The following is a 27,334-nucleotide window of genomic DNA, read 5'->3' as shown; positions in this document are numbered from 1 at the left end:
CTTTTATTTTCTTTTTACCTTCACAATATTGTGTTTGTATTAATGGTTCTTTATTGTTGTTAATTTTATAACCTTAAATATAAAAGTTACAAATCAATGTACACCATAATATGTATCTATAGTTGTAATGTGTAAACTTTCCTATATAAAGATATTATTATTCATAGCTATAAAAAACATTTACAAAACTTGTAAAGTTACCCCCTAAGTTTCAAAACATGCCACTTCTACCTTACTCCGCCTGTAAGACAAGAAAATAAGGTCTGGCTTACTAAGGCAGAAGCTAACCCAGCAATAAAATATCAACTAGTCTCGCGTCGAGTCCATCCGCGGTCGAACGTCGCCATTTTTCTCAGTCGTTGCCTTCAACGTATTCCTTTGTGATCGCACAATAATAATGTTATTTAAATGAATTAATAATAATACAAGGTACATCTGTTGTCAATAGTTAGACCTGTGATTAGTGTTGATTTTCATCTTCTGCGTAGCATGCAATCATTGTTTGTTCTGACGAGTTGTATTTTGTTTACTGTAGAGATATCACGCTGTGTGTGGGAGGTGAGGATTCAGATGTTCAAGGATGTTGGTATAAATCAAGGTAAATAGGCAGGAAATGGAAATGTATACGGCAAACTGTTGGAATTTTAATATAGGTATCTCTTATAGGAAAAGGAGCAAATATCTATCTATCTATCTATATAAATAAAAATGTAAATGTTCGTTTGTTCAAAATCTTTAATCTCCTAAAGTTCTTTACCGATTGCTTTGAAATTTTGACACAAAGTTGCGTTCGAATATGCGTGTTTTTCGACGTCACCTGTGACAGGTAATCTGTTGAACGTAAAAGCAAAACGCGCCATTATTTCTCTATCTGTACAGACATGCGGAGCAACAGCTAGTAATGAATAAGAGTGTATTGCGATGTTTATAGTTTGTACTAGTAATTCATTAGATATTTTATCAATAAAGGGTGTATCGGCAAGTACCCGACAAACTTTAACTAGCTATTTCTCAGCACATTTGGAGTAAAAAATGTTATGGGCGCTTTGCTGTCCGGTAACATTTTTTTCCATTAAAAACAAAAAATAAATAAAAAATCCACCCTCCGTCACTGTCATTTGCATTGTTTCTCGTGTTCAACAGCTGTTATTAGCAAGTGTGTCAAAAAGTGTCCTCGCTCTTTCGTACACACTAAATAATAATAGTTAAAAATGAGACGAATGGTGCCGTGCCATTTCGTTGTGATTGTAAAAGCGCGCCAACGTAGGTACGTACGTACATTATTCAACGAAACTCGAACAAAATATTGCCAGATGGGTTTTAAAACTTTGACAAAGGATAAAACATTGGTGACATGTGGTGAAAATATGAATAGTAATTTTTTTATTAAAAAAAATGTTACCGGACAGCAAAGTTCCCATAATATTTTTTACTCCAAATGTGCTAAGGAATAGCTGGTTAAAGTTTGTCGGGTACGTGCCGATACACCCTGTATATCTTCAGCTTGGCTGGACGAGGTTCTAACTAATATTTTTTTTCAAAAATAACCTTTGAACGAAAAACTATATTTTTGCTGATTTCCATAATACGAAAAGAATTTCAGAGCAATCTTTGTTGTATTTCTTTAGATACTTGTACGACGAAGTTGTGACATCAATGATTTAAAGTTTACATTTATTTTACAAGGTTCTAACATCACTTTTAACCTTCTTAAATTTCCATTTTGGTTCGTCACTTTAGTTGGATAGGGTTCGAACTTTGCCTTACCATGTTCCAAGGTGTCAAAGTTTGCAAAGACGAATTCTCATAATCTATTAAACTTTTCTGATGTTGAGGTATAATCTTGTGTTCCGTATTTTAGTTTCTAATTAAATATTATTGGCCTTATCTTGGAATGGCATTAGGGAAATATAGTTAGAACCTCGTTCTCCTCCCCACTCCCTCAAGACTCACAACACACCACAATTGGGGATGCCATAGTCTCACTGGTTCCAGACGTTCGGGAGCAGTTGAGACTTTTGTGTGGTTTATTATGCCCTACTGGTTGCATATGGTTCCATCTGCATGTTTTGGAATGTTCTAAAAGGGTAAACATGTAAAACTAAAACATTCTTACTTATAAAGATTCCCTAATGCGCCGCTGCAGCGTCGGTATAGCTATACGGCGGGGAGGGCCGTATACTGCTCGAGTTAAAATATATACTCATAATAATATTTCATGCAAGATTTCTTTAGGCTGGCACCACATTGTTCCAATCCTCAAAAAGATAGTCATTTTTGCATTTCGCGTTTAGTTGCTAACTTCACGTTTCTTCAGATGACATTTACGATGTTATTAACCCGGTCTGCTTTGAATTGCTTTGAAATTTTGCCAATTTGATAATGCGTTTCGTGTTTGCTTTGGTAAACCGATTTAAAATATTCCACTGATAGTGTGCTAATGTTAAAAATATTGACAATTCAAACTGATACAACATTGAAAAAAAAACAACAAAAAAATGCATAATTCATTTTGACCTTCACTATACAAAAGGAAAATATTTTATAAGTGTCTATCCGAACATATATATGCCAACAGTAACAAGAATTTTTTTCCCGCCGTCAAACCGATCGTGCGCTGCTGACATCGGAATTTCACCCTTGCTGGAGTTTTTGATATGCGATTTAAATCTGTATGCCATGAAAGAGTGCAAAAAAATATCAGAATCGTTTGCGCTCGAAACACTTTAGAGTTGATTATTGATTTAACGCCTAACCCCTCAGAAAGGGTCAAGTGTTTCAGAGGTTACCAATAGTTAAAATAAAATTATTTCTACCTATATTTCATGATAATAACAGAATAACTCACTCCTTTTGGATAATTTTAAATAGGAAATAGCAAAACACATTATAATAAAATAGCAATAATTACTCGCTTGAAATATCCATACAAATTGAAAATATCTCCCGAGTAAAAAATAAATGCAGCCGACGGGAATTGAACCCGCACCTTCTGATTGCCAGTCAGGTGCTCTGAACCACTAAGCTAAGTCGGCTTATTGCCAATCCGCCAAATAATTCAATACGTACCTACTAGTATTTCAATCAACAATTATTACTTATAATATTTTTCACCTGTAAACAACCAACTTTTCTTTTGTAGGAAAATCTTTGCTAGTGCTGAATTTCTCGATAGATGGCGTCGAGACATATTATATCTTTTATTAGTTATTTTTTAATGATAAACTAATGTTTATAAGACAAGATTTTTTATGCATGACACAAAGGATAACAAATTATTATGAACAATAATTACTCGCCTGAAATAGCCATACAAATTGAAAATATCTTCCGACTAAAAATATATTTACTAACTTTGCAAGAATTTCCACAATCTTTGAGTTTAAATATTTTCTTGTAGAAAAAATCAATGATAAATGTACATAACACATGATGTTTTTGTGTATTATCATTTTTATAAATTGAATGCACATATTGTTAATCGTGTCTCATGATAAAAATACAGACAAAAAACGCTGTGTAAATTTAACTACACTAGAACTTACCGCTCAACACAATTCATGTGAGTTTTTACAGAGAAAAAAATAATTTATAAAAACAATTTATTCTTGAATATCGTGTTAAAAAAACAATAATTTATTCGTGAATATCGTGTAAAAAAAAACAATTTATTCTTGAATATGGTGTTAAAAAATAACAATTTATTCTTTAATATCGTGTTAAAAAAAAAAACAAAAATTAATTCTTGAATTTCGTGTTAAAAAAAACAATTAATTCTTGAATTTCGTGTTCAAAAAACAACAATTAATTCTTGAATGTCGTGTTAAAAAACAACAATTTAGTCCACAGCCTTTAATACATACGAAGTAATATTTACGTAATTTTATATGCTAAATATCAATGTAATGAAGCCGTGTAAATAGTACTTAAATTAACATATTATTCGTAGCCTAAATTGCGTGACATATTTAATAAATTTATGTAGCTTTGGTTTTACCAAGAGAGCAATGAAATGTTCTTTTTATGTTGATATTAATCGTGATACCAGGCAATAAGATTGAAGCATAAAAAATCGCCAATGCAAACAATATTTTTAAATAACAACTATGTACCAAATGATTTTTTGTAGGTAATTATGAACATGCAGGTAAAAAATATATACTTTAATACTCAAAATCATAAAATAGATTTGGGGAATGGGCTTGTTTTGAAGAAATAAAGCTTTTTTGTCATAATTCGGCATAATTTGTAATATTTTAAGATGAAATTAAAGTTTATGTTAGAAGTTTGATAGTATTCCAGGAAGACTTGCAGAGGAAAGACAAAAATACGGAGTGCAATAGAAATGAGATCAGGAGATTATAGAAATTAGAGAGAAACGATTAGATATTATAGAGACACTTATTAAATTAATGTGAAAATGCCAGACAGTACTATTAGCGATGCATTTATAGAGTAACAAGTTCTACTTCAGAAGCTCTTTAATTTCTTTTGGGAAGTAGGTATGCTAAGGTCCTCCCACAACCGCTGTGCCCATATGATACACAGGTGGGGTCTCAAAGAGTCGGCGACGTGTAAATGCGGTGCAGTGCAAGCCACCAAATATGTGGCCAAAGAATGCCGGCTGCATTCATTCCCCGGCGGGATTGATGAGGTCCACAGTGCGATGCCTGAGGCCCTAAAATGGCTTACTAACCTCTGATCCCCCATCATACGAAAGAAGAAGAAGAAGTTAGTTATTCGGTTGATTTTAATGTAATGTATGTACATGCTACCTGCAGCAGTTTTTTCAGCAGCAAGTTTGAAATATGTTCAAAAGAAATACTGTAACTTAGATCGAACAGGTTAAAGACCTTGGCCATTTTTGTTTTATTTTGAACATCTCTCAAACCTCTTAAAGTTCATTACCTTTTGGGATCCTACAACTACGTCACAGGATGATGCATTAAGTTACAGTCGGGACTGCGAAGTAAACGAGAAGATTTTCGTGTACATCAATAACATTAAATTATTTTATCTTAAAAGCTGTCTTAAATGCAGCAGACATATATATGCACATGCCAATTTTAAAACTTGTTTTAATTGTCATTGACATTTGCAAATATCTGGCAAAGATAATGGTGCTGAGATCGCGTGTTTGAATTTTATATGAATTGTTAATTTTATTACACAAAAGATACAATTTTAATACTTTCCCAGACCCCTGAAATATCACATTTTTTAAGAAAGGTAAAATTGACATGTATACAGGGTGTTAAGGGATGTAGTTGACTAGCTTTAATCAGTGATTCCTGACATTATTTGAAGTAAAAATGTAAATGAAATTAAAATGGTCACTTAGCCGAGTAATTGCCCAACTCTTTAGTAGTCCAATTTCTACTGAATTTATATTTTTTTGTAAAAAAAAAAACATCAAAAAGTCACCGGAGACCAAAACTTCATTTAAATTATATAGAAAGATCTACCACGACGACGCACGAATAACTCATTTATTTATTTGTAAGAAACAAACAGTTTTTACATAATATACAATGATAGATATAAATATACAAGTTAACTGAAGTCAAGCCACAGAAGTTTCTTATGCTAAAGTTCATTGGAAATGAAGTTTTAATATTTTAAAATTATTTTGGTGGAAGAGGAAGGGGAGAGGAAGAGGAAAATAGGAAGAGGATAGGAGATGCTCCCGATACATTCCATACTCTCATATTAATAATCGATCGTACGCATTGTAACGAAGCCATTGTAAGATAATATCTAACACCAATAATATATATACATTTGCGAACCGAATCGCAAACCGAGCCATGTATTACGTAAAAGGAACGAAACAACTGCAAGCGGCGATTCGCGCCATTTGCAGTTGCTTCGTTCCTTAATCATTTGAGGTTCAGTTCGGCAGTTCGGCTCGCGTATGTATACGTAGCATAACATATACATCGCCCTCGACGGGCCAATATGATCACAAAGCGCCGCGTTGGCCGAGGGCTGGCGATGGAATTAACGAACAATTCATTTTGGACTAGCAACCCTAATGATATCTGCTAGTACCTGCATTATTTAGAGACGCCCTTGACTCTAAAAATTATTGCGTATATTGGTACCTACGCATCAAATTAACAAGATATTTTTTTTTTTTACGATTAAAAATTCTTCTAAAATCCCTTCCAGCTATTTGTGTGTTTAGATTTAGGCTGTTATCGAAATTTAATATTACAACCGGTTTCGATAATTTCTCAAGTGTTTATCCTGTTTGTAGTCAAATTATTTCGACTCCAGTACGTACCCAATCTCGACCTTCAATTGATAAACAACGTTTCTTCTTGCAAATACCTTTATGTGATATTAATTTTATTTTAGTCGGCGATGTATCATTCATTACCATTAAAAATTTGAAAATTTTCCTCATTTTCTTGAAATACTAAAACTAAAAATCATCTATTTTAATTAAAATATGATATTGACGTGTTTCCAATTATTGGAAAAACCAAAGTTTTATTGACAAAGACGCAAAATAAAAAATAAAATTTCTAGAAGATTTCCTGTTGACATTTTGAATTAATTCAGTTAGGAAATATTCTTTTATTTTCGACAGCTTTCTAACTGAATTCTGGCGCAATGAAATTTGCTTTGCCTTTTTATGTGGGGTTTTAATGACAACGCTACTGTTTTCAACATGCAGTGTTATTTCAATCACCAACATCAACATCAAACATCAACTTAACCAGCAAAAAATAATACTTATTTGTTCAAGACCAAAAAAGGCTTTCGATACGATACACGGGCGAAACCGAGTAGTAAAAATTAGGACGTTGCATTTACTGTCAAGATAAAATAAATCAGATTTAATTTTAAAAAAGCAATAATTTTGGTTAACAATTCATTCGATATATTAGAAAAACTCATTTGTTCAATGCCTGAAAAATTGAGTTCTTCATTTTCTATATTTTTTCACTTTTCTGGAATAATTTATTATTATATATTTTATTATACCTATAATTATATCTTTTTAATCAACTAGCTTTTACACCTAATTTTTGTTTTAATAAATCTTGATTATATTTTCATTATTATAACTATCAAATCATATCATATCTAATCTGCCATGGTTTACTATAACTATATGATCTATCATCAGAGGACGATAATTTAATTCCTAACTTATAACATATAGTAATAGCACTAGCATATATAATTGTGTGAATATCTAAAAAAAAATATTTTGAAAAAGCTTGGTTAGGTTACATGGTAGAAAAGTCGGGGACCAAGAGGTAGACATGGTAGTAACAAATAAATAAATCAAATACATGAGTATGCACATGAATAAGGACGTGTTGTTTCAGAGAATTTGAAAAATTCTTTAAATTTCACAAATAATTTTCAAGATCTGTGAAAGTTCTTTTCAAATTCTGTTATTGTTTCAGTTTTGTCAAGTAATTTGCCCATAATGATATAATAACAGAACTTGAATAGGACTTTCACAGAACTCTCAAAGGAACGTTGAAATTTGATGAATTGTTCAAATTCTCCGAAGCAATCCGTCCTTTTAGAAAAACAGAAGGAAAAAAATGAAAGTGCATGAAGCAAGGAGTGTTTGCCAAGACAGAGTTTTGTGGCACGATGGATAGTTGTTAGTTAGTTTATTTATGTTAGTTCAACGTACATAATTAAAAAATACTAACTTCGTTTATGTATCTGTTTGTAACTCCAGTTCAATAAACTCTAGAACATTGAATTTTCAAATTTGAAACTGTTTGTTTGAACAAGTGCAGAAAAGCGACAAAGTACCTATAATTAATATAATAATTTAACAGTTTTAAAAGTCTTTTTCAAACGGGTCTACGGATTAATAAAATAAAATAAAACGTCAAAACGTGAACCTGTCGACGGGAACAAAATATCAGGAGCGTAGAAATGTCAATGTTTATTTTCAGTGACGCTAATGTCACAATAATTATACAAAATAATAATAAATGATAAATAACAAAATACTTGGAGCACAGAAACATGATTAGGTATTTCCATTTGGTTTTCTACATAAATATGTGTCTATACATATATACCTAAGAAGGTAACTCGTGGGAGATCCCATGTAATTTTTCATACTCCGAAAGCGAGGACTTCTGGATATCAGAACGCGCCAATCAATAGAACGACTCAACTGCTTAAAGATTCTTCATTGACTAACGAAATTTTTGACTTATATCACGAAAACTAAAACTTCTCCCGTGACCTTTCATATTTACTTGTACCTCTAATTTGTGGCCTTCTCACCAAAATATTACTGCATAACCATTTTATGGTGAACATGAATACATAAATAAATATTATTTTTAAGCAATAATTATTAGCCTGAAACATCTAAACAATTAAAAAAATCTTCTTAGAAAAAATACATGGCGCTTACAAGAATTGAACCTGCACCCTCTGATTGTCCGGTCAGGTGCTCTGAACCACTAAGCTACGTTGGCTTATTTATTGCGAACCTGCCAAATAATTTTTTTTAAATTTATGCAGGTGTTCAGGCTAATCATTATCGCTTAAAAATAATATGATACCCTTTTAGCTTGAAAAACCTTGTCTCTTAAATATCAGTTTATCAATGAAAATTACATAAAAAATAATAGTTGTTAAAATCCACAAACATTTGTATAATTTTCTGTTATTGTAGAACTGTGTGTATTTTAGTCAAAATACTATGTAATACACATGTACCTAATGGAAAAAAAAACGTTAAAAAAAACAATAATTCAACGATTTTTTACCAAGTTCATGTAACAAATATTCAATATCAAGTTCATTACATCTTCTTGGTCGGAAATAATTGTTGGTGTCCCCAACTAAAAAAAGAAAAGTGCCTTTAAGCTCACCAAAAAAGCTTCAATCATTACTATGACGAGGAAACAATCAACATTCGACAAACGTAACCTTTTGACATATGTTACACAATTTACCAACCCGTTTACTAATCAATTCGCAACTTGTAACTCCACCGAATGGAAAGTGAAAGCTACATTGTGTAACTAAGAATCGAGACTGTTTTGTATTGAAGAAGTGAGAAAAGTTTATTTAAAGATGTGTAAATAAACGTTCTTTGTAAAAAAAGTTATTACATTCATTCGGTGAGCTTTCAAAGTTTTGCTTAAAACGTAATTCTTTTATGAGGTGGTGTGTTAGTTGGTATTACGAGTGGTGTTTTCTTAGGTGCGTTATTATATTGATGAATCAAAAAAGCTCCTTTCAAGGCGTTCAAATAAACGTTCAGAGTAAAAATGTTATCTTATTCTTATGATAAGTTTTTTTAGGATCGATCAGTTGGTTTTTTTTTGTGAAGTGGTGTATTTCTGGTATTACGAGAGGTGGTTTTTTAGTTGGGTTATGTTGTTGATCAGTCCGGAATACAAATTGCAAACTTTCTTCGATGAATGAGGAACAAGTATATGTTATCGCAGTTCGCTTCACATCATTACATATTACTTCTTGTTTTGCATGATCGTGCGGTTAACGCAGACTAATAAAACATTTAACAACAGTATTAAAAAAAACCAAGTTCCTATATTCAAAAGAAAAACATTCTAGAAGCACATTAAAAACATGCTAAGAAGTACCTATCTACAAGGTAGCAGTTTTAATCTATCCATAACCTTTTTTCTCTTTGTAACATTGTACAAATCTTAACACCAGTAGTTTTGTGAACAGTAGTGAACCTTGCGTCCAAAAAAAGTGTGTTTCAATTTCACTCTAAACAAAACCAAAATTTTGTATGAAATGATTTATTTATTAATTTTTAAACGGGAAATCGACAGTTTACATTTAATCAGTTTGTACATAAGTATTATTTAGCTAAAATAAAACCAATTATGGATTTCCTCCTTGTGACTTCCTCTACTGAGACAGCATAATATGGAATAAGTAAATTAAATATGTGAGAAAAGGATATGAATTAAAAAATTCATACAAAACAAAAGATTATATAAAACGAAACATTTACAAAAACAATACATTTATAGCCATGGAGAGAGTTGTAGATATAAATCAAATCATAATAGAGATATAAACATTATTCATAAACCATCAGAGAAATATTCTTTTATGGAACTCTTGTGTTTTGAAAGTTCGTAACTGAAAATATCAACCTTGGATAATACGCTATTGTAATTATTGAATAGTCTGTTCAGGCATGATTAGATTTATAAGTAAGCATTTAAAACTACCTACTAAAATATAAGGCGTAAGGATAGGTTGTTTCACCAAATTTTAACAATTTATAAAATTTCACAGTGCATTTTCTAGTTCTGTGAAAGTCTCATTCAAATTCTGTTATTATTCAAGTACTGTAAAACAACCGAACCATGATGAAATAATAACAGAACTTTCACAGAACTTGGGAATTTGATGAATTGTTAAAATTCTGTGACAAAACCCGTCCTAAATAATTGTATGTAATTCCATAAAATTGATTATTGCGATCAAGTTAAATATAGTATCCAACACGGCCACCATCTTGAAAACGGAAACGGAATACCAAAAAAATTACAGACAGATGAAATCCCAAACGGTCGAGTAGAAACAAAACTTCGCTAGGCTCAGTTTCTATACACCTTTCTATACACTGTATAGGTACACTGACATACTCCTACTGCCATAATTATAAGCGGAAGACGTTGCTCTTGATGATGAAGGACTTAGCGAGAAGAATATTTATTGGACCTACGACGCACAATGGGGCCGATGACCCCGAAAGTTGGCATCAAATCAGTGGTTGCAATGACATCAAATCTTTTTCGTTTTTTAGTTCCGTATAGACATATTGATAAAAATAAGTGAAAAAAAATGTTCGAAAAGTCACGCATACTTAGTACAAAAATATAAAATTGAATAATATAAGATAAATTAAATCAGTCAAAATGCTCACTTTATTTCTCGTGCTATTTATTGACAGTTATACACATAATAAATCGTCTTCATCATCTTGTGACAATATACTATCGTCATCACTACTTGATTCAACTATCGAATCATTCCTGGTAGTCGTATTAGGGTCTGGTGTCTTTAGCATTTTCAGTACTTCTTTTGAAATTGTCTTCATTGTCCGGCTGCTGAACTTGTATTAAACGCTCAGCAGTGTGATCCAGCAATTGTTGCAATTTCACTTCCGCTGAAGATTCCGTGACCGTTATGAATTCACTTAATGGATAACATTTTTTCTTAGCTCCTTGTACAATTTTGTATGAAGGAAATACCTCTTTATCCTTTTCTCTTATTAAATTGTATTGGTAGCGACTAAGTTTGGCATCTACAATCAAAGTGAGTGCTTCATCACCACTCAGTACCTTTTTGTTTTGGGTTTTATCGGTAAAAGCTTTTCTGTACTTATTTGCTCTGGTCGGCGTACTTAACGTGACGTCTTTGACTCCAGTCGATGCTGCTGCTTTACCTGCCAACCGAAAACTCATGTGGGTAGCAAAGGCTAACTCAGTACTAGATGTTTTAGATCGCAATAGTATAGTTTTATGATGTTTCGTACGCTCAGACGACATATCAAAAGACAGTGTGGGTCGACCTCTTTTTGTTTTTACTATTTCTGGTAAAGGTTTATAATTCTTAAACATAAGGAGGCTTTCGAGCCATTCTTTTAATAAAAAATATTATTTAATAAAAAGAAGTCATGGATTCTGTGACACTTCAACCATTTGGTTTTCAATTTAGAACAGAATGCAGCTATTTCATTCAAAAGTTATTTTTGATTAAAGAGTTGACAATGAGTAAGTTCTAAGAGGTGTTTTTTCAGGAATTTTACTTTTTCGTCAAATTTCTTAACGCCAGAATTCTTCATAATCATGTATAATTCGAATCTCGTAAGAACCACGTCAGAAATTGTATCTAAAACAAAACACATTGATTATTAGACTACAACTGTTTTTTATGAAAACTGATAGTCCTCACTTTCAAGTACTATAATTAAAAAAATTGTGCATACTTGCAACTATTTATAATTAAATCTTGTAGCTAAGATACTAAACTATATAAAAACAGTTAAAATATGACGGGATCTCATGGAACTCTAAACTATATACCTCTATGTTTAATATATTTACAAGAAAATATTTAATTCAAATAGGTGTTTGTTTTAATTTAAATTTATGACATATAGTATGAGGATATCAATAACTACTATAATATAATTAAGGTACATACCATAAGACATCGTATCCATATTGAATTGGATCTGTACACTTGATAGATTTTGCTTTTTATAAACTTGAAAAGTATTGAAATTTACGCGCTTTCGAAAACTGACACAGTCACCCGCACAAAGGTCAAGTTCAAACTGATCTTTTCCCGTCAGTATCGCGATTAGGGCGAAACGCTTCGGGGTAATTATGCAACACTTAATGAACTTCAAAACTAGCATACTTGCTTCATTGTAAAGAGCATTTGATTTTCTGAATTTCAGCCAACGCGTTACATGAAGTCGCCCCATTGTGCGACGTCTGGTTAGTAATCTGATGTATTTGTCCACTCAGCCATCAATGTAAATATTCTTGCGTCAAGGATACGAAAAAAGAATAACTTGTCAGGTAGACATTTCAAAATCGTTATTTTTTTTAATAATAAACTAATATTTATAAGACAAGGTTTTATGCAGAGCATAAAGGATAACACACAATTATAAGCCATAATTATTTGTTATCCTTGTAATATTTTGCCTCTTTTCGCCATTCTTTTACTTTGTTTAAAACAATATAAAATTTTCTTCTCTCTTGGCTATGACCGATATTTAATTTTTTTTCTAAGGCTTTGCATATGTGTTCGCAGGGATGGAAAATTCCTCCCCTACAACACATAAGCCTCCATGAAAATTGGACCCTTTTCTTTGATATCTACAGAAAGCTACTTAAAGCTCTCTTGTACTATATATCTTTATAGACATATGTACTTAACTAATTAATACGTTATTTACGAACTTGAACGCAAATATTTCCGTATTTATATTGTAATTAAATTCCATCAAACGTTGTGTAATTTTTTGATTTATGATATAGGATTTTAATTACCTTCATTTTTGTGGTAACCCCCTTGGTTCTGATCGAGGCGTTGAGTTTCACAATTTAATTGGTCTTTCCATTGCAAACCTAGACTTAAATGAATTCTCTGAATGAGCTAACTTTCCTATTGTAATTATTCTAATTCCCTGCACCCTAACAAAGTCGTAGTTAAACGCTGATAAAAGATATTATACATGTTTATTTGAACAGGTGATTAAATATAACTCAAATGGTTAATTGTTAGTAAATTTGATTTTGGTAAACTCTTGTGTCTGTTTGGCGCCACTCCTTTATGATTCTGCTGCTATAAGGTACATGTAAAGATTGATTTAGTAGGTTAATGTAATTAGTTAATTGCATATTTGACGAACTCGGAATAGCCCATTTGCTGGCATAATTTGGCTCCAAATCCTCCTGCAAGTAAACGAGATGATCGTGAGTCAACGAGAAATTCGCACAATCCTTTGACACGGCTCTTTGATTGATACCTAAGTTATCGCGTCCCAAAAAGCCTTCCACGTCATCATGCACTGCCTTCAAGTTTCCCCTCGAGTCCCGATACCCCCAAATTCCGACCCCTCCTTGGACTACAATTTACTTAGGGCGAACCGGTTTCGTCCTATATACAATCATATACTCACGGTTGGTGTGGACTTACGGGTCGTGAATCCCCATTCCACGTTTAAGAGAAGATGCGAGAGTGGTCCAGAAGACCTAAAATGCAAGCTGTATGCAGGTCCGCATCCTCCAGTAAACAGTACATACGAATAAATATATGTATACATACAGTTTGGGAAAGGTTTATAACTCGCAATACGAGGCTATCTACCTCGCATTCCAAGCTCGGATCTCGCACGAAGAGTTCTGCGAAACTCTAGTCTTGGTAACCGAATATATACGTAAGAATAAGGTTATACTAATAAATACTAGTAGAATAAGGTCTTATTGATAGTTTGTTTTGGAGAGCTATCGAACTCCAGGCTTTTTGTTTGGTTTTGACGTTTTTATTTAAGAGAATCGTCATCTCTATTTGGTTTGGTTAATGGTCTTGTTGTAGGAGCGACCACTGCCTCCTGTTTGATGAACTGTATTTGTTTTAAATTTTACCTCCAGGTTTCAACATTAATTTTGTTCATCCTATCCCGTGATTTTCCAATTGTTTCAAGTAGTTGTTTGCCAAATTAGAGAGTACTCGACTCTCAAATGTCTCAGGCAACTGATGGGGTTTTGTATGAGCACCCAATCAATAACATTCAAATGTTTTGTATAATTATTCGATATAAATCTTACTAACTCGTGATTTTTCAATTGTCGATTGTGAATGATAAGTATTTGTAAGCACGCAGCTTCCAGCTGTTTCAGGTAACTAATAAAAATCTATGCGATTATCTAATCAATGGTATTCAAATGTTTTATGTAATTTTTCGATATAAATCTGGCTAACCCGTGATTTTTCAATTGTCGTTTGTGATTGATAGGTATTTGAGAGCACGCATCTTCCAGCTGTTTCGGGTAATTAATAAAATCCTATGTGACTAACTAATTATGGCCAAGGTCGTTTCCAAACTATGCGGTTGACCCAATTCTCCAGTGATCCCTTGTTTTATCAACAAATTGAACAATGTAAACATCTCATCTGACCCACTAACCCAGATGTGAGATTGTTTATTTTAAAAATATCTCGCGCTCTCCTTGTGATTCAGTTATGTTACCGTTTATTGTGCATAGTTAATTTAAATATTTTTAATTCCTTTATTGAAGTTAAACTATTTTTCATTTTCCGAATTTAGTAATTTTACTAGGTTAAATGAAGAATAAATATAAATATATATTTAAGTACACATATCTCGATTGTCAAAATATTTTAAATAAGAGTACATATGTTAATAAATAAATATAAAATATATGATTCTACATAGTCTGGAATATTAATAAATACATATTTTCTTTTTCAATAATATAGATATGTCCTCGGGTAGGTATTAAAAATCGCTACCATTTCGATGCTTCGATTAATAAATAAAATACATATATATAATTACATTACTCATATATGTATTCTTTATATACAATATATTATTTTATATTTATATATATATACACAAATACACAATATACATATTTTAATGTGTAATTCTTTGTTTTGTTGTTTTAATAATTTAAATGATATACCATTGATCAGCTGTGCCTCCTCACTCCTTGGGCCTGAAAATCATTTATAAAAGGAAAACTCACCCTCTACAAGATTTTTCCGGTTGGGTGCCACACAACAAATCTTGCCGAAGAAAATCCTACCTAATTAACTGAATTTTCCAACTAATTTCAAAATAAATCTTTTCGACTATTTATTCCTATTTAATATTTTATTCTTGCTTGAATCATATAAATTTGCTGATAATTGATTTTTCTTCCGAACGAAATCCTAATCCAGAAAACCCGTTGATTTAATAACACCTTTCTAGTTTAGGCTTTGAGTGATAGCTATCTCAAATTCTTTTTCGAAATAATGGCTTGATGTTTAAAATTCCGATTAGAACGACAAACACTTTTAACACGGTCGCTATGCGCACGATGGGTTTTAATCGATCAATTTATTGATTCTAAATTTCTTTTATATTTATTTTTATAAGAAAATTTTTTCCGAATTGCGCAGACTTTTAATCATCTCGATTCTTAATAAATTAATTTCTTTTCCGAACTGTTACTTTTAGAACAAAGGTTTGAGCATTTGTTGTTATTTCTTTTCGAACTGTCTGGATTGTGTTTATTTTAAACTAAGACGTAAATATTTATGACTATTATTATTATTTTTTAACCAAATTGATGTTAAATTATAATCTATTTTTAAATTTCAATTCACGAGCACATCCACTCTAGATGAACGACAAAACTCTCAATCGAATTTTAATTTCACTTGAATGGAATAATTATTTTTTAAATTTTGATTTAATTTTTAATTCAGTAATCACTTTTTTGCACTTCACTAAACACTTTTTAAGCACTGAGTTTAAATTATATTTATTTTTCACTGTTTAACCAAATTAAACTGACTCAACAAAACTTCACTGATGGGATTTTCAAAGGAATTTAAACTGAATTTAAAATTTCTAACTTTTCACAAAACTTCCTAAGTCCAGGGACTTGTTCAAAATTTAATACTTAGACTTGTTCAAAATTTAACACTTAGATTATTTCACTAGAATTTTACCAATAGACGTAGTACTGCGACGTAAATTCCGTTTTCAAAACTCTCGACTGACTCCCTGAAAACTGGTCTGCACCGCCATTTTATACCCTTCTCAGATTCCAAAAGACGTATCTGAATTTCCTCTGATGATCGATTCTATCTTTTACCAACTCGCAAATCCGAACATCCCTGCCATTAATATCGATTGTGCTTCCATAAGATCTTCTGCTTTCCGGCTCTGGGCGGTGGTTAATTTTTATCTCACAACTCTAAATCGATAGGGTCCGAATCGGGTAAGTCCGCGTTAGTCGCCCAAGCTTCCTTTGTCCTCCGTCCATACAAAATGTAGTTAAAATCTCATGATTTTGCGTTCCTTTTTTTTCCCAATTCGCGATAGGTCCATCCTCAATAACATATATATAGATCTCAATTTTATGCATCTCGTGCGAAAATTGTTTAAATCCATGCTGAGATCTTTACTACGCATTTTTGAATTTCGATTTGTCTAAATTCTACTTAATTTTATTGTCACCTATACGAGCTTTTCCATTTTCACCCGTACCTTCCCTCTTTATGTCGCAGATTTGAGTTTTCCTTATTTTTTGGATTTTCTTTTATTCGCGACGTTTTCCTGCACAATTTTCTTCTTTATTCTTTTGTTATTTCTCATAACTTTATAACTAATTATTTTCCAAGTCGTATTTATTTATTTCACGGATAAATTTGAATTGTATCACTTTTCTCCACTTGGATTATTCTTTATCTCCGTTCTTTACCCTTTCTTTTATCTTTTCTCCACTTTTCCCGATGTGTGTGGTCTCCAGGAATATTTCATACTTCATCTATTATTAATTAATATATAATTTTCCACACTTCTATGGGAGATATACCTAATTAGACTCTGGGATATCTGTCATTTTTATTGCCTGACCCAATCTCCGCCCCAACCTCTATCTTTGTCATACAAGATTTCACATAAATTATATGTCTGGACACCTGTTTACGTCTTGAATTTATGTACTATGGTCGTAAATTTTATTTAATTTCAAACCTATTAATTTTAATCTCTTTTGCCTAATCTAAATACCTCATCTGCTCCACGTTAAAGTTAATCGTTTTTCTAATCGTTTATTACCTTAACGTAAATAAAAATCATGTTCGGATTTCGATTGTTTATCTCCCAAAATACACATGAGACTGTCAACCTTTTATCTCATGTCACTTCTTCAGCCGTCTTGTGTAGCTCTAATATCTATCTAACCTAATAATTATGTAAAATGTCTACTTTTCCTGAATCTAATCTATCGCTATATGTTTAGTTTTACTGTCTTCTTCTGATACTCAATTTTCATGTCCCTAGGACCTTTGTAGCAGCTCAAAAATCTCTGTATTATCCTTCCATTCGGTCGCCGCACTTTTCTAAAATGTCTATTTTTTTTGCGAGATTTTCATTCAAAATTGATTTACCAATATGTCCGTTTCATCTTAAATTGATAACGATTAATTTCCATTGTTTCCAAAACTCTCACCTCTCTTTAATACGATTTTTATCGAACATGACACCCTCCTTCTATCATAAATAATTGTACTACAGTTGAAAATTCTGCCAGTAATTTCCCTTAGTTTCTCCGCCCTCTCTTACACTATCACGTTTATAATTTTTTCATTGCATTTTTGTGTGTGTGCTTTACAACTTGTAAAACTTCCAAAGCCCTCGATTTCAACGGTTCGATATCTTATAAATGTCTCAGTCATTGTAAACATTCCCAGGATCCGTTCCCTTGAACGTCGATGTTTATTCTACAGTGCGTTCACCTCTAATTTCTGTGGGAATCGAAATGCCGTTAATTATCTATTTTATTGCCCGATCCAAAGCTCATTCCTTTGTCTGTAGCTGATGCACTCCTCTCAGTTCACTGATTGGTTATTCAAAATTTTTATCGTTCTCGACCAGATCCAATTGGTCGACAACCTTCAATATTTATTTTTAAGCCTAGAAAGGGGGTTCCTTTCTCGTCTTAGACGATTTTACGACCTCTCTGCTTTCATCCCGGAACCTCGATTTAAGTCCAACTATTACAGGCGCCTACTGCAAGCAAACTGAATCAATTCTTTCTCCGCCAGATGTCGTTAGCATGTCCGTTTTCATAAATAATTTGTATATTTTTTTGCAGCTATGGTTTATCTGTTTTTTTTTTCACTGTGATTTAAAGCCTTTCATCACATCCTTTATACTATGCATTAAACCTTGTCTTATAAACATTACTTTATCAATAAAATATTTCACCAACAAATGTAGATATAATATGTCTCGACGCCATCTAGTGGGAAATTCAGCACTAACAAAGCCTTTCATACAAAAATAAGGTTGGTTGTTTTCAGGTGAAAAAATATATAATAAGCAGTAATTGTTGATAGAGGTACTAGTACATATTGAATTATTTGGCGTGTTGGAAATAAGCCGACATAGTTCAGTGGTTCAGAGCACCTGACCGGACATCAGAAGGTATCACGGCATTTATTTTCACTCGGGAGATATTTTCAATCTGTATTGATATTTCAGGCGAATAATTATTTTTTATTTCAAAATCGGTTGCATTATAAAATATATTACACACATTCGTGATAGTTACAAACATACATTTCAACCCTTTTGCAAAATTGTTCGGTCCATCTTAGTGTACATTTATGAATCAATTAGCATCACCTACCAAAAAGCACTAAATACCAACTGATAACAAGTTGTAACAAAAGTTCATTCACAAGTCACGATGAGTTGCATAACTCAAACAGCGGTCATAGACATGGTATCAACACATGTGAAGATTTAATAATGCGTTCGTTTAAACCTTTTCATTTGAAATTCCTACTGTCTGCGGTGCATATCCAAAATGATTTTTGCGGTAGAAAATTATTGTCAGAAGATATTAAAAACAGATTTTACATTTTAACAACACGCAATTTCCGTACAATCAATATGAATCCATATTAGATGGAATGGGGAGTAAAAAAACCACTTGTAATAAACAATGTTAAATTATTTTTTAAATTTCTTTTTGTTTTGTTTTGAGACAGGATTGTACCTTCCTTTCCAGGCACTGGAGTCAACTGCGCTAAAAACCTCGCCAAATGCCGATCGGGTAGGACAGACATATATTATGTAATGTCCGTGTGTGAGTAGGTACGTGATTGCCACTAAAAGTGCATTATCATCTACAACGAGTCTATCTGCTGAGTTTCAGCTCATTCAGATGTCGGGAAGTAGGTTAATTTCCGCCTCCAAGATTTCCTTTCATTCTTCATTCCTGAAAACAATGGTGAAATTCAAAGAGATGTATTAAAAAAAAATAGTCGAAAGATTCCAATATAATGCAAGACCAGTAAAAGCATAGTTAGACCCTTCACATAGCATCCCAAAAGATGACATGGGGCAAAAAATAGGAGGAAACGTATAAATAACTAATGAGGAATACTTCAAGAAGGCAAACGAACACATCACTTGTGACAGTACATGAAAAAGTTTAAGGCGATGCACTACGCAGTAATGCGAAATCATGTGTTTTTGGTTTGAAAATTTGGTCGCCTAGAAATGTTTCAGATGCTTTAATTAAATACTGCGAATCGAATACATCCTGGCCTTTGAAATAATCGAGTATTTTTTAGATAAGTCTTTTATAAGCCAAGAAAAAATAATGTATAAGGCCTATGAAAACTGCTTTTAAGTTCAAAATCTCCTACTTACGAACCCATTTTCGGTTATAATTTTATTGTATAGTGTGGCAAATGAAGTTATTTATAAATCGATCGAAAAAAAAAAATATTTATGCCTGAACATCCACAAAATAAAATAAAAGGCACTTTTTGGCCATGTTTTTTTCTTATATAAATCAAAACAGGCGGATGGTGTTAAGCGGGAATTTAAACCTTATCGCCATCTACGTAAGGGTTGTTATTGATAGCGGCTCAATTTAAAATATTACACGACGTTGTGCATCGCCTTAAGAAAATATATGACATGCGTATATACATACACTTATTACACGTGTCACATATTAGTAAAAAAAATTACTCAGCAGGTATGAATTTTATAAGACACGTGAAAGTGTAGTATCGTTTTTTAATATCAAAATATTCTATTCATTTTAACAACGGAGAACGCACAAGATGCTGTTATATTTTAATCGTTATAACAAAAGAACAATCGGAATAACGTTATTACAGAGAAATAATAATGAATATTTTATTTGGTTTTACCCAGCCGGACTTTTACATGGATTTTACGAAAAGAATGATCCTAGTTAGCTAAGGAAAATTATACATAATAAATTTTAAAAAGCTTCAAATAACATTAATCTGATAAACTGAATATGAAACTGTATTAGTGAACATGTTACAGTAGCGTAAAAAATATAGATACTAGAACATCTTCAAAATTCAAAAAAATATTTATTGCAAAAAAATACAGAGTACAAAGGGTATAGCTTATAGGTTACATCCTATTTCTTCCAGCTAACCCAACAAACACACATTATATTACATAACCCAACAATTACATGTTAACAAATGTATGTACCTAAATAAAAAATAAAAAACAGAGGTATTTAATTTATGTTGTGGTGCAGTGACATTTGTTTAAAAGAAATGTTTTTAGTGATGATTTAAATTTAAGTATGTCGGTTATTTGTTTGATGCTACGTGGAAGGTTCTTATATACTTTAATGGCCATGTAGTGTGGTCCTTTTTGAAATATAGTTTTGTCTGCTTTTGGGATCAATAAGTTTTCTGTGATCCTTGTGGCGTTGAGTTTTTTTGTGGGAACTTTTCTGGAGATGATCGAACGAACAGGCATAACTCCATTATATATTATATCCGTCAAATATACGACAAATCTTTAAAACTACATTACCAACGCTACTATAATTTGTAGGATTCAACGAAGTGCTGTTATAGATTACGCTTGATTTTATAAATGGAGTCAGTAAATATATCAATAGTACGCCCAAACTTGTTACCCAGATTATGCATCCTATTGGTTAGTGAGTGTGTTTGATAGTTGGTTGAGTATGTATTGCTGAATAATGTTTGCATTTTGTTTTGTGTTCCTAGTCTGAACGTATATATTTTACAAAAAGGTTAAAATGTGACTTGTAATGAAACAAATTATTAAAGGATTTTACTCACGATCGTCGGTTTTGTATGCTGATTTTGTGTCCACTTAAAGCAGTAAAAACATATAATAATACATAAAATTTATTTCTTAACGCAACTATTTTAAACTCACAATGTAATTTGCATCACGAGTTATGAGACTATGAAATACAGTTGATGTGTGCAAAAGTAAAATCAGACGCCAAATTGTTTTTTCCGTGTTTTTTGATTTGTCGTTTGATTATAGAAAAACATTTTGAAAATACGGTATTCGAAATTGAATCCATCGAATTCGGTTAATAATAATTGAGTTTACGAATCTACTGGAAAATATTTATTTATGAAGTCTTTATAAACAAACAGATTTCAGCAAAACGTGTTTTTTTAATAAACTGTTTCCGGAATCCCTTTAAAACTCGATGAATATTCTACATTGGCCATCACGCCATAATATAATGAAAATCTCAAATAAAATCTTGAATTCCATTGATCGTGAAATCTTCTCAAATATTTAGTATTTTTATTCCAAGATGAGAGCAACACAAGGAAACCGGTTTACCAGGTGTGCTCTACCTTGAAACTACTAATCTCGACATAATGACAAAATTAAACAAGAAACTGAATTATCGTAGATTTTGTCTGGAATTCCATTAAGTAGGAAATACAAGGCAAAGATTTACATTTTTGTACTCATTATAAGACAAGCGCAAAGACAGAATACATCGTTATCCTATTAATTGAATGAAAGATTTTTGTGATTTAATCCTGAAAATAATGTACTAGTTTTATTTATTTATTAAACTTAAGATATATCAATTTCAAGTTTTCAAAAATAAACATAATTTTGACGTTTTCATTTACGCTTTGCTTATTTCTAATACTTTTTATTTACAAATGTTTACGCAATTTGTACAGTTTGTACGTTTTGTATTTCACTGGGAACTAAGCTGTATATTATGATGCCTTTATTACAGTAAACAATTATGTGTTTATGGTATATAATCTAATGTTTTCTTTCTGTAGATAAAAATTAAAACTTTATAGAAAATTCTTTGCTTAACTCTCATTATATCTAACTAGCTGTACCCCGCCACGCGTTGCTGTGGCTCCTTCCAGAACTTTCAAGAGCATTCTAGAGCTTTCCGGAACCTTCTAGACTCATCGACATACTCCTCCACTCAGTTTGGACGCTTATAGAACCTTCTTGAACTTTTTCCTTCCAGGATTCGAGCATTCGAGACCCTTCATGAACTTTCTGGAACCGTCGAAAAGTCGGCGGGCCCTTTCTGAAATAATCTGAAGCATTCGCGGCCTTCCATAACAAAGCACATTTTCGTCACGCAATCCCATCCACGCTCAGCCACAACCTCCAAACTCTCTTACTTTCGATGTGACACCAAGCGACGGTTGACAAGCTGACGGCCGGCATAGTCCAGTGGTAACGCATTGGACTGCCATTCCGAAGGTCGCGGGTTCGAACCCGGCGTGCGCAAATAAATTTTATTTGATTGATTTGTGTTATTTCACAATTAATTAATTAAAAAAATAATTAAAATAATATATAGTATATTTGCGGCACGTTCCAGAGTGGAAGATACTACCAGTATCGCCCTGGTGTAAGACCACCATTCAGAATTGAAACGTTGCTCCAATTGGCTTTAGCCGTGTTTAGTGACTAGATCTGAATAGCCAGGTACTTCCCCACCTTCCTCTTTCCCTTCTCCACTTACCTTCAGCCTCACAACATCCCCCAATTGGGGATGCCATAGTCTCACTGGCTCCAGACGGGAGCAGTTGGGACTCTTGTGAGGTATTAACTATAAAAAAAAGGGCTATCTACCACCATAACCACTGGTCGATGGCAGTGGCTTTTGTAAAGAAAATTAGGCTGGTAGGGAAACACGAGTTTATTTCTAAAATATATATATTAGATAAGATTCCTCGCGTATTTTCTACATTGATTTATATTTATTATACTTCAAAATGTGTCTCATTACTGTTTTCTGAATTATTTTTGATTTTTTTAAGCTACCTAAGATAGATACTACTAAAACATGAGTACATTCATTTAAATTTTATATATTTTTCAAAATCTGTGAATAGTTCCCAATGCAGTCTAACGATGTGTTGATATAGTATTTTAAAAACTGTAAGATCTTTTCAAGTGGCCATAATTTGCGTTTAAACGGGAGTAAGTAAACACCGGCTATGTGAATATCGAACACGATACGTCCGGCTGTTATCCAAGTGTCATACCTACGGGGATATAAAGCGCTTTTTGTTTATTAACCTTTTAGATGCACCAGTATCATATCTGAGATTTTGTGGTGACCATAACTTGGTCGTTGCAAATATGATCCATCAGATATCGCTGTCGGTATTTTTGAAAAACATTGGCAAACTATAGTTAGACCTTCATTGAAATGTCATATCTTTCATCTTGTGAGTGACCACTTTAAGAATTTATCATACACAATGCTCAACTTCAATATGACCTACATATTAAACAACAGAATTTAAGTGCTACATTCTAGTACTAATAATAATTAGTGTTTTATTATCTTATTTTTTTGTAAAAATTAGATATAATGATAACCTCTAACAGTACAACAGCCGTATTCCGAATTATTGTCATATTATCTGTGCAGTCGGTAGTGCTAATGTCGATTTCTGATCTATAAGTGTCTAAAAAAGTTCGTTATTTTGCTTACATTATAACGAGTATATTTTAGCTTTTTTTTTGTTTGGAAGTGCGATAGGTGATGCTAAAATGAGAGTGCTAATAAACGCGCACAAGCTGCGCAAGGTTTTAATATACGGAATTGTGTAAAGTATAACAAATTATTAAAACAATAATTCTCCTGAAATATTCGTACAAATTGTAAATATCTCCGAGTAAAAATAAATGCCGCCGATGGAAATTGAACCCGCACCTTCTGATGTCCGGTCAGGTGCTCTGGACCATTGAGCTACGTCGGCTTATTCCCAACACGCCAAATAATTCAATATGTACAAGTACTTCAATCGACAATTACTGCTTATTATATTTTTTATAGTCATGAATTTATCGTTAAAAATATAATCGTGTAAAGTGTTCAGAAACAAATTTGTTTTAAAATCGAAGCTGGACTTCTTAACAGGAACTTCTTCTTAACGTAATTAAAATTTGGATTTGAGGCTGAAAAACTTGACCAAACGGTATAGCAAATATCTAGTAGGAATATACGCTATTATAATTGTTTGTGTTTTAAATGGTATTTGGAGGATTGTGTCTATCGCCAATTTAAATGGATTGTTGGCTGAATGATTCTGTGGTTGTTAACAAAACTCACGTTACAATAATTTTATGAAAAAAAAACGGATAAAATATTAACTAAACCGGCGGCTAGACCACTGGAGAGAGAATGAAATATTTGCCGCGCGAGGTATCGCGCGCAGGTTCACAGTGATACCAATCTCACATAAATGTGGGTAAAAGTAATGTTGTTATTATTTTCGGGAGATGTAAACTCACTATAATTTACCCTACAGTAAAATATAACCCTATAAAGAATCCAATTTTAATGATTTTAGAGACATTTAACATGTTAATGGTAATTATTTAAAAAAATCTTGCCAAACTTTCTAAGTAAAAATAAAATAAAATAAAAACAATCATTTAAATTATTATACTTCAAATTAACATTTAAACGTAAATCGTCGGTTGTCATTTAATTTTTAGCCCATCAAAATGCTGTTTAATAATAAATATTTATTGTATTTTATAAATTGCATTATATGTACACAGTAGGTAGGTAAGATTATTTTTTTAATGTAATTATCATCACCTCACAAATAATTGTCAAAGTTGCTTCTAAAATCGCATAAGTCGATTTCTTTAATTGTTTATATTTTATAATTTGAAACACAAATAAATAAAGTAGCACAAGATTTTTGCTAAACTTTTTGATTGAAAAAAAATATTATTCAGTTTGATCAAGTATTTTTTTCTAAAATTCAAATTTATTTTTTGTGTGAAAAGGCCATTGCTCCTCAAATTGCTTTTTTTAATTATTTCCCCTGGTATATCAAAGATATAAAAAAAATTAAATGCAAATATCAATTTCTTAGCAGTATCAAAACATTCAAATTGTTACCACAGATTATTTTAAAACGGAATTGCAATAGTTTTCTAAAAGAATAATAACTGAAAAACTGTGATAAAACGAACCCAAAACTTTTATTATAAGTGCCTTGTGATATTTTGACAAAAGTGTAAAAAAATAATTCGAAGTGTTTTCTAAGAATTCAGTAAATTAAGAAAAGTGCAAGTTTAGAAATGATGAAAATGAAGGATGTGGAAATATCGCCGGAGAACGAGGACGAGAAAAGGGAAAAATATCGTCGAATGTTCAGTTGGTCAAGCAGCATAGAGTAAGTACATTTATTAATTATTTTTTAATATTTTAAACAGCAGCTCCTGAACTCATTAGGATTAACTTAATGAAGCTTATAAACCTCATTGTTAACGATCTCATTTAAAAAATTCTAATATAATCATTTATAAAGTAAAGAAATGTACAAAAGAGATACATACTACCAATTCAAATATTGCTACCTAGTTGCATTCTGTTTTATCAATCTAATACTTACTTTTTTCGATTACTAACATTATCTTATGTAGTTGTAATCTATACTGATTACTCTAAGGCATTCGATGAGGAAAACCATTCTATCCCATTTAAAACTTTACATCAATTGGGCATACATTGCGACTTATTTCGGTGGCTCACTTCATGCAGTAGAACATATCAGTATATCAGTTGAGGGAACTAAGTCCAGATTCTTCTCCGTGCCCTCTGGAGTACGTCAAGGTACTCATTTAGGGCCATTATTATTTAATGCATAATATTTAATATATATTATTCACTAATGTTTTTTACACTCTAATTACCTAGCGTGCGCATATGGTAAAAAAACTTTGTTGTTGTCGATAGAATACTGCATCAAATTTCAAGAGGACCTGAGTCGCCTTTTTGTTTAAGTCTTTGCACATGAAGAGAAAAAAATACAATAAGGCTGGAAATATTTTTTTTTTTTTTTTTTATATTTACTCCACACAGGAGGCCCTGAAGAAAATAATTTCCCTCAGGGCCTATGTCATCTTTGGGGATGCTGTGTGGAGGGTCTTTTTGTGGAGAGGAAGGAGTGAACATGGGTCTTGAAGAGTCCCATGTTGTAGGAGGGAGGAAACACAGAGGCCGGCAGTTCGTTCCACAGCCGAGCTGTTGAACTTAAGAACGAATCATAGAAGCGACCCGTTCTCATGTGACAAGTGTCAACTGTGTACAAATGTTGGGCGCGCGTTTGGCGTGTATCCCGACTACGCACCGGTGCCGAAGGGATCAATGACGCTAGTTCCTCAGAGCATCTTCCATTGTAATACCGATAGAACAAGGACAGCATACCTACCTGACGCCTGTGCTCTAAAGATTGCAGTCCGTTTGTTAAGATTGGGGAATCTATCAAACGGACCGCCCGTTTCTGCACAGAGTCAAGGGTTTTTTTCAGGTATTTTGGGGCTCCAGACCAGAGATGGCTGCCAAATTCGACAGTAGGGCGCACTTGCGATTTGTACAGGGTGAGCAGTTGTGTACTATTAAAGTATCTGCGGGCCCTGTACAGTACGCCCAGCTTCTGAGAGGCCAACTTTACTCTAGCTTCGATGGAGCCCCCGTACCTGAGCTGGTCACTTATAGTTACACCAAGCATATCAATGGAAGGCCTGTTCGGAAGATTGCTTCCGTTGAAGGAGACTATATTATCATTTGGATCCCTTTTAGACGTAATCAGACAGGATTGGGTCTTTGAAACATTAAATTCGACGAGATTATTTTTACCCCAGGAGGAAATACTCTCGAGATAACCGTCCATTCTCTGCTTCAAAGCCCTCCGAGCCGTTGGAGTTTGT

General features: G+C 32.6%; 1 protein-coding gene across 4 annotated transcripts in view; it reads left to right on the top strand.

Moving 5' to 3' along the window:
• The first annotated feature begins 318 nt into the window (after positions 1-318).
• The window catches only part of snu (ABC-type transporter snustorr), a 225,669-nt gene continuing 198,653 nt past the window's right edge, over positions 319-27,334 (top strand). Inside the window, exons 1-2 of one of the 4 annotated variants that reach the window (XM_089646631.1) lie at positions 319-429; positions 25,495-25,797. In XM_089646631.1, the coding sequence (XP_089502757.1) occupies positions 25,703-25,797 (95 nt within the window). In that variant the 5' untranslated portion in view covers positions 319-429; positions 25,495-25,702. The other 3 variants (XM_089646634.1, XM_089646633.1, XM_089646630.1) reach the window with 3 other exon arrangements.

Source organism: Hesperophylax consimilis, chromosome 25 (genome assembly GCF_061612785.1).
Source record: "Hesperophylax consimilis isolate HC1 chromosome 25, BYU_Hcon_1.0, whole genome shotgun sequence".
Classification (NCBI taxonomy): domain Eukaryota; kingdom Metazoa; phylum Arthropoda; class Insecta; order Trichoptera; family Limnephilidae; genus Hesperophylax; species Hesperophylax consimilis.
The sequence above is the reverse complement of the archived record's forward strand: the minus strand, read 5'-3'. Positions and strand labels throughout refer to the sequence as shown.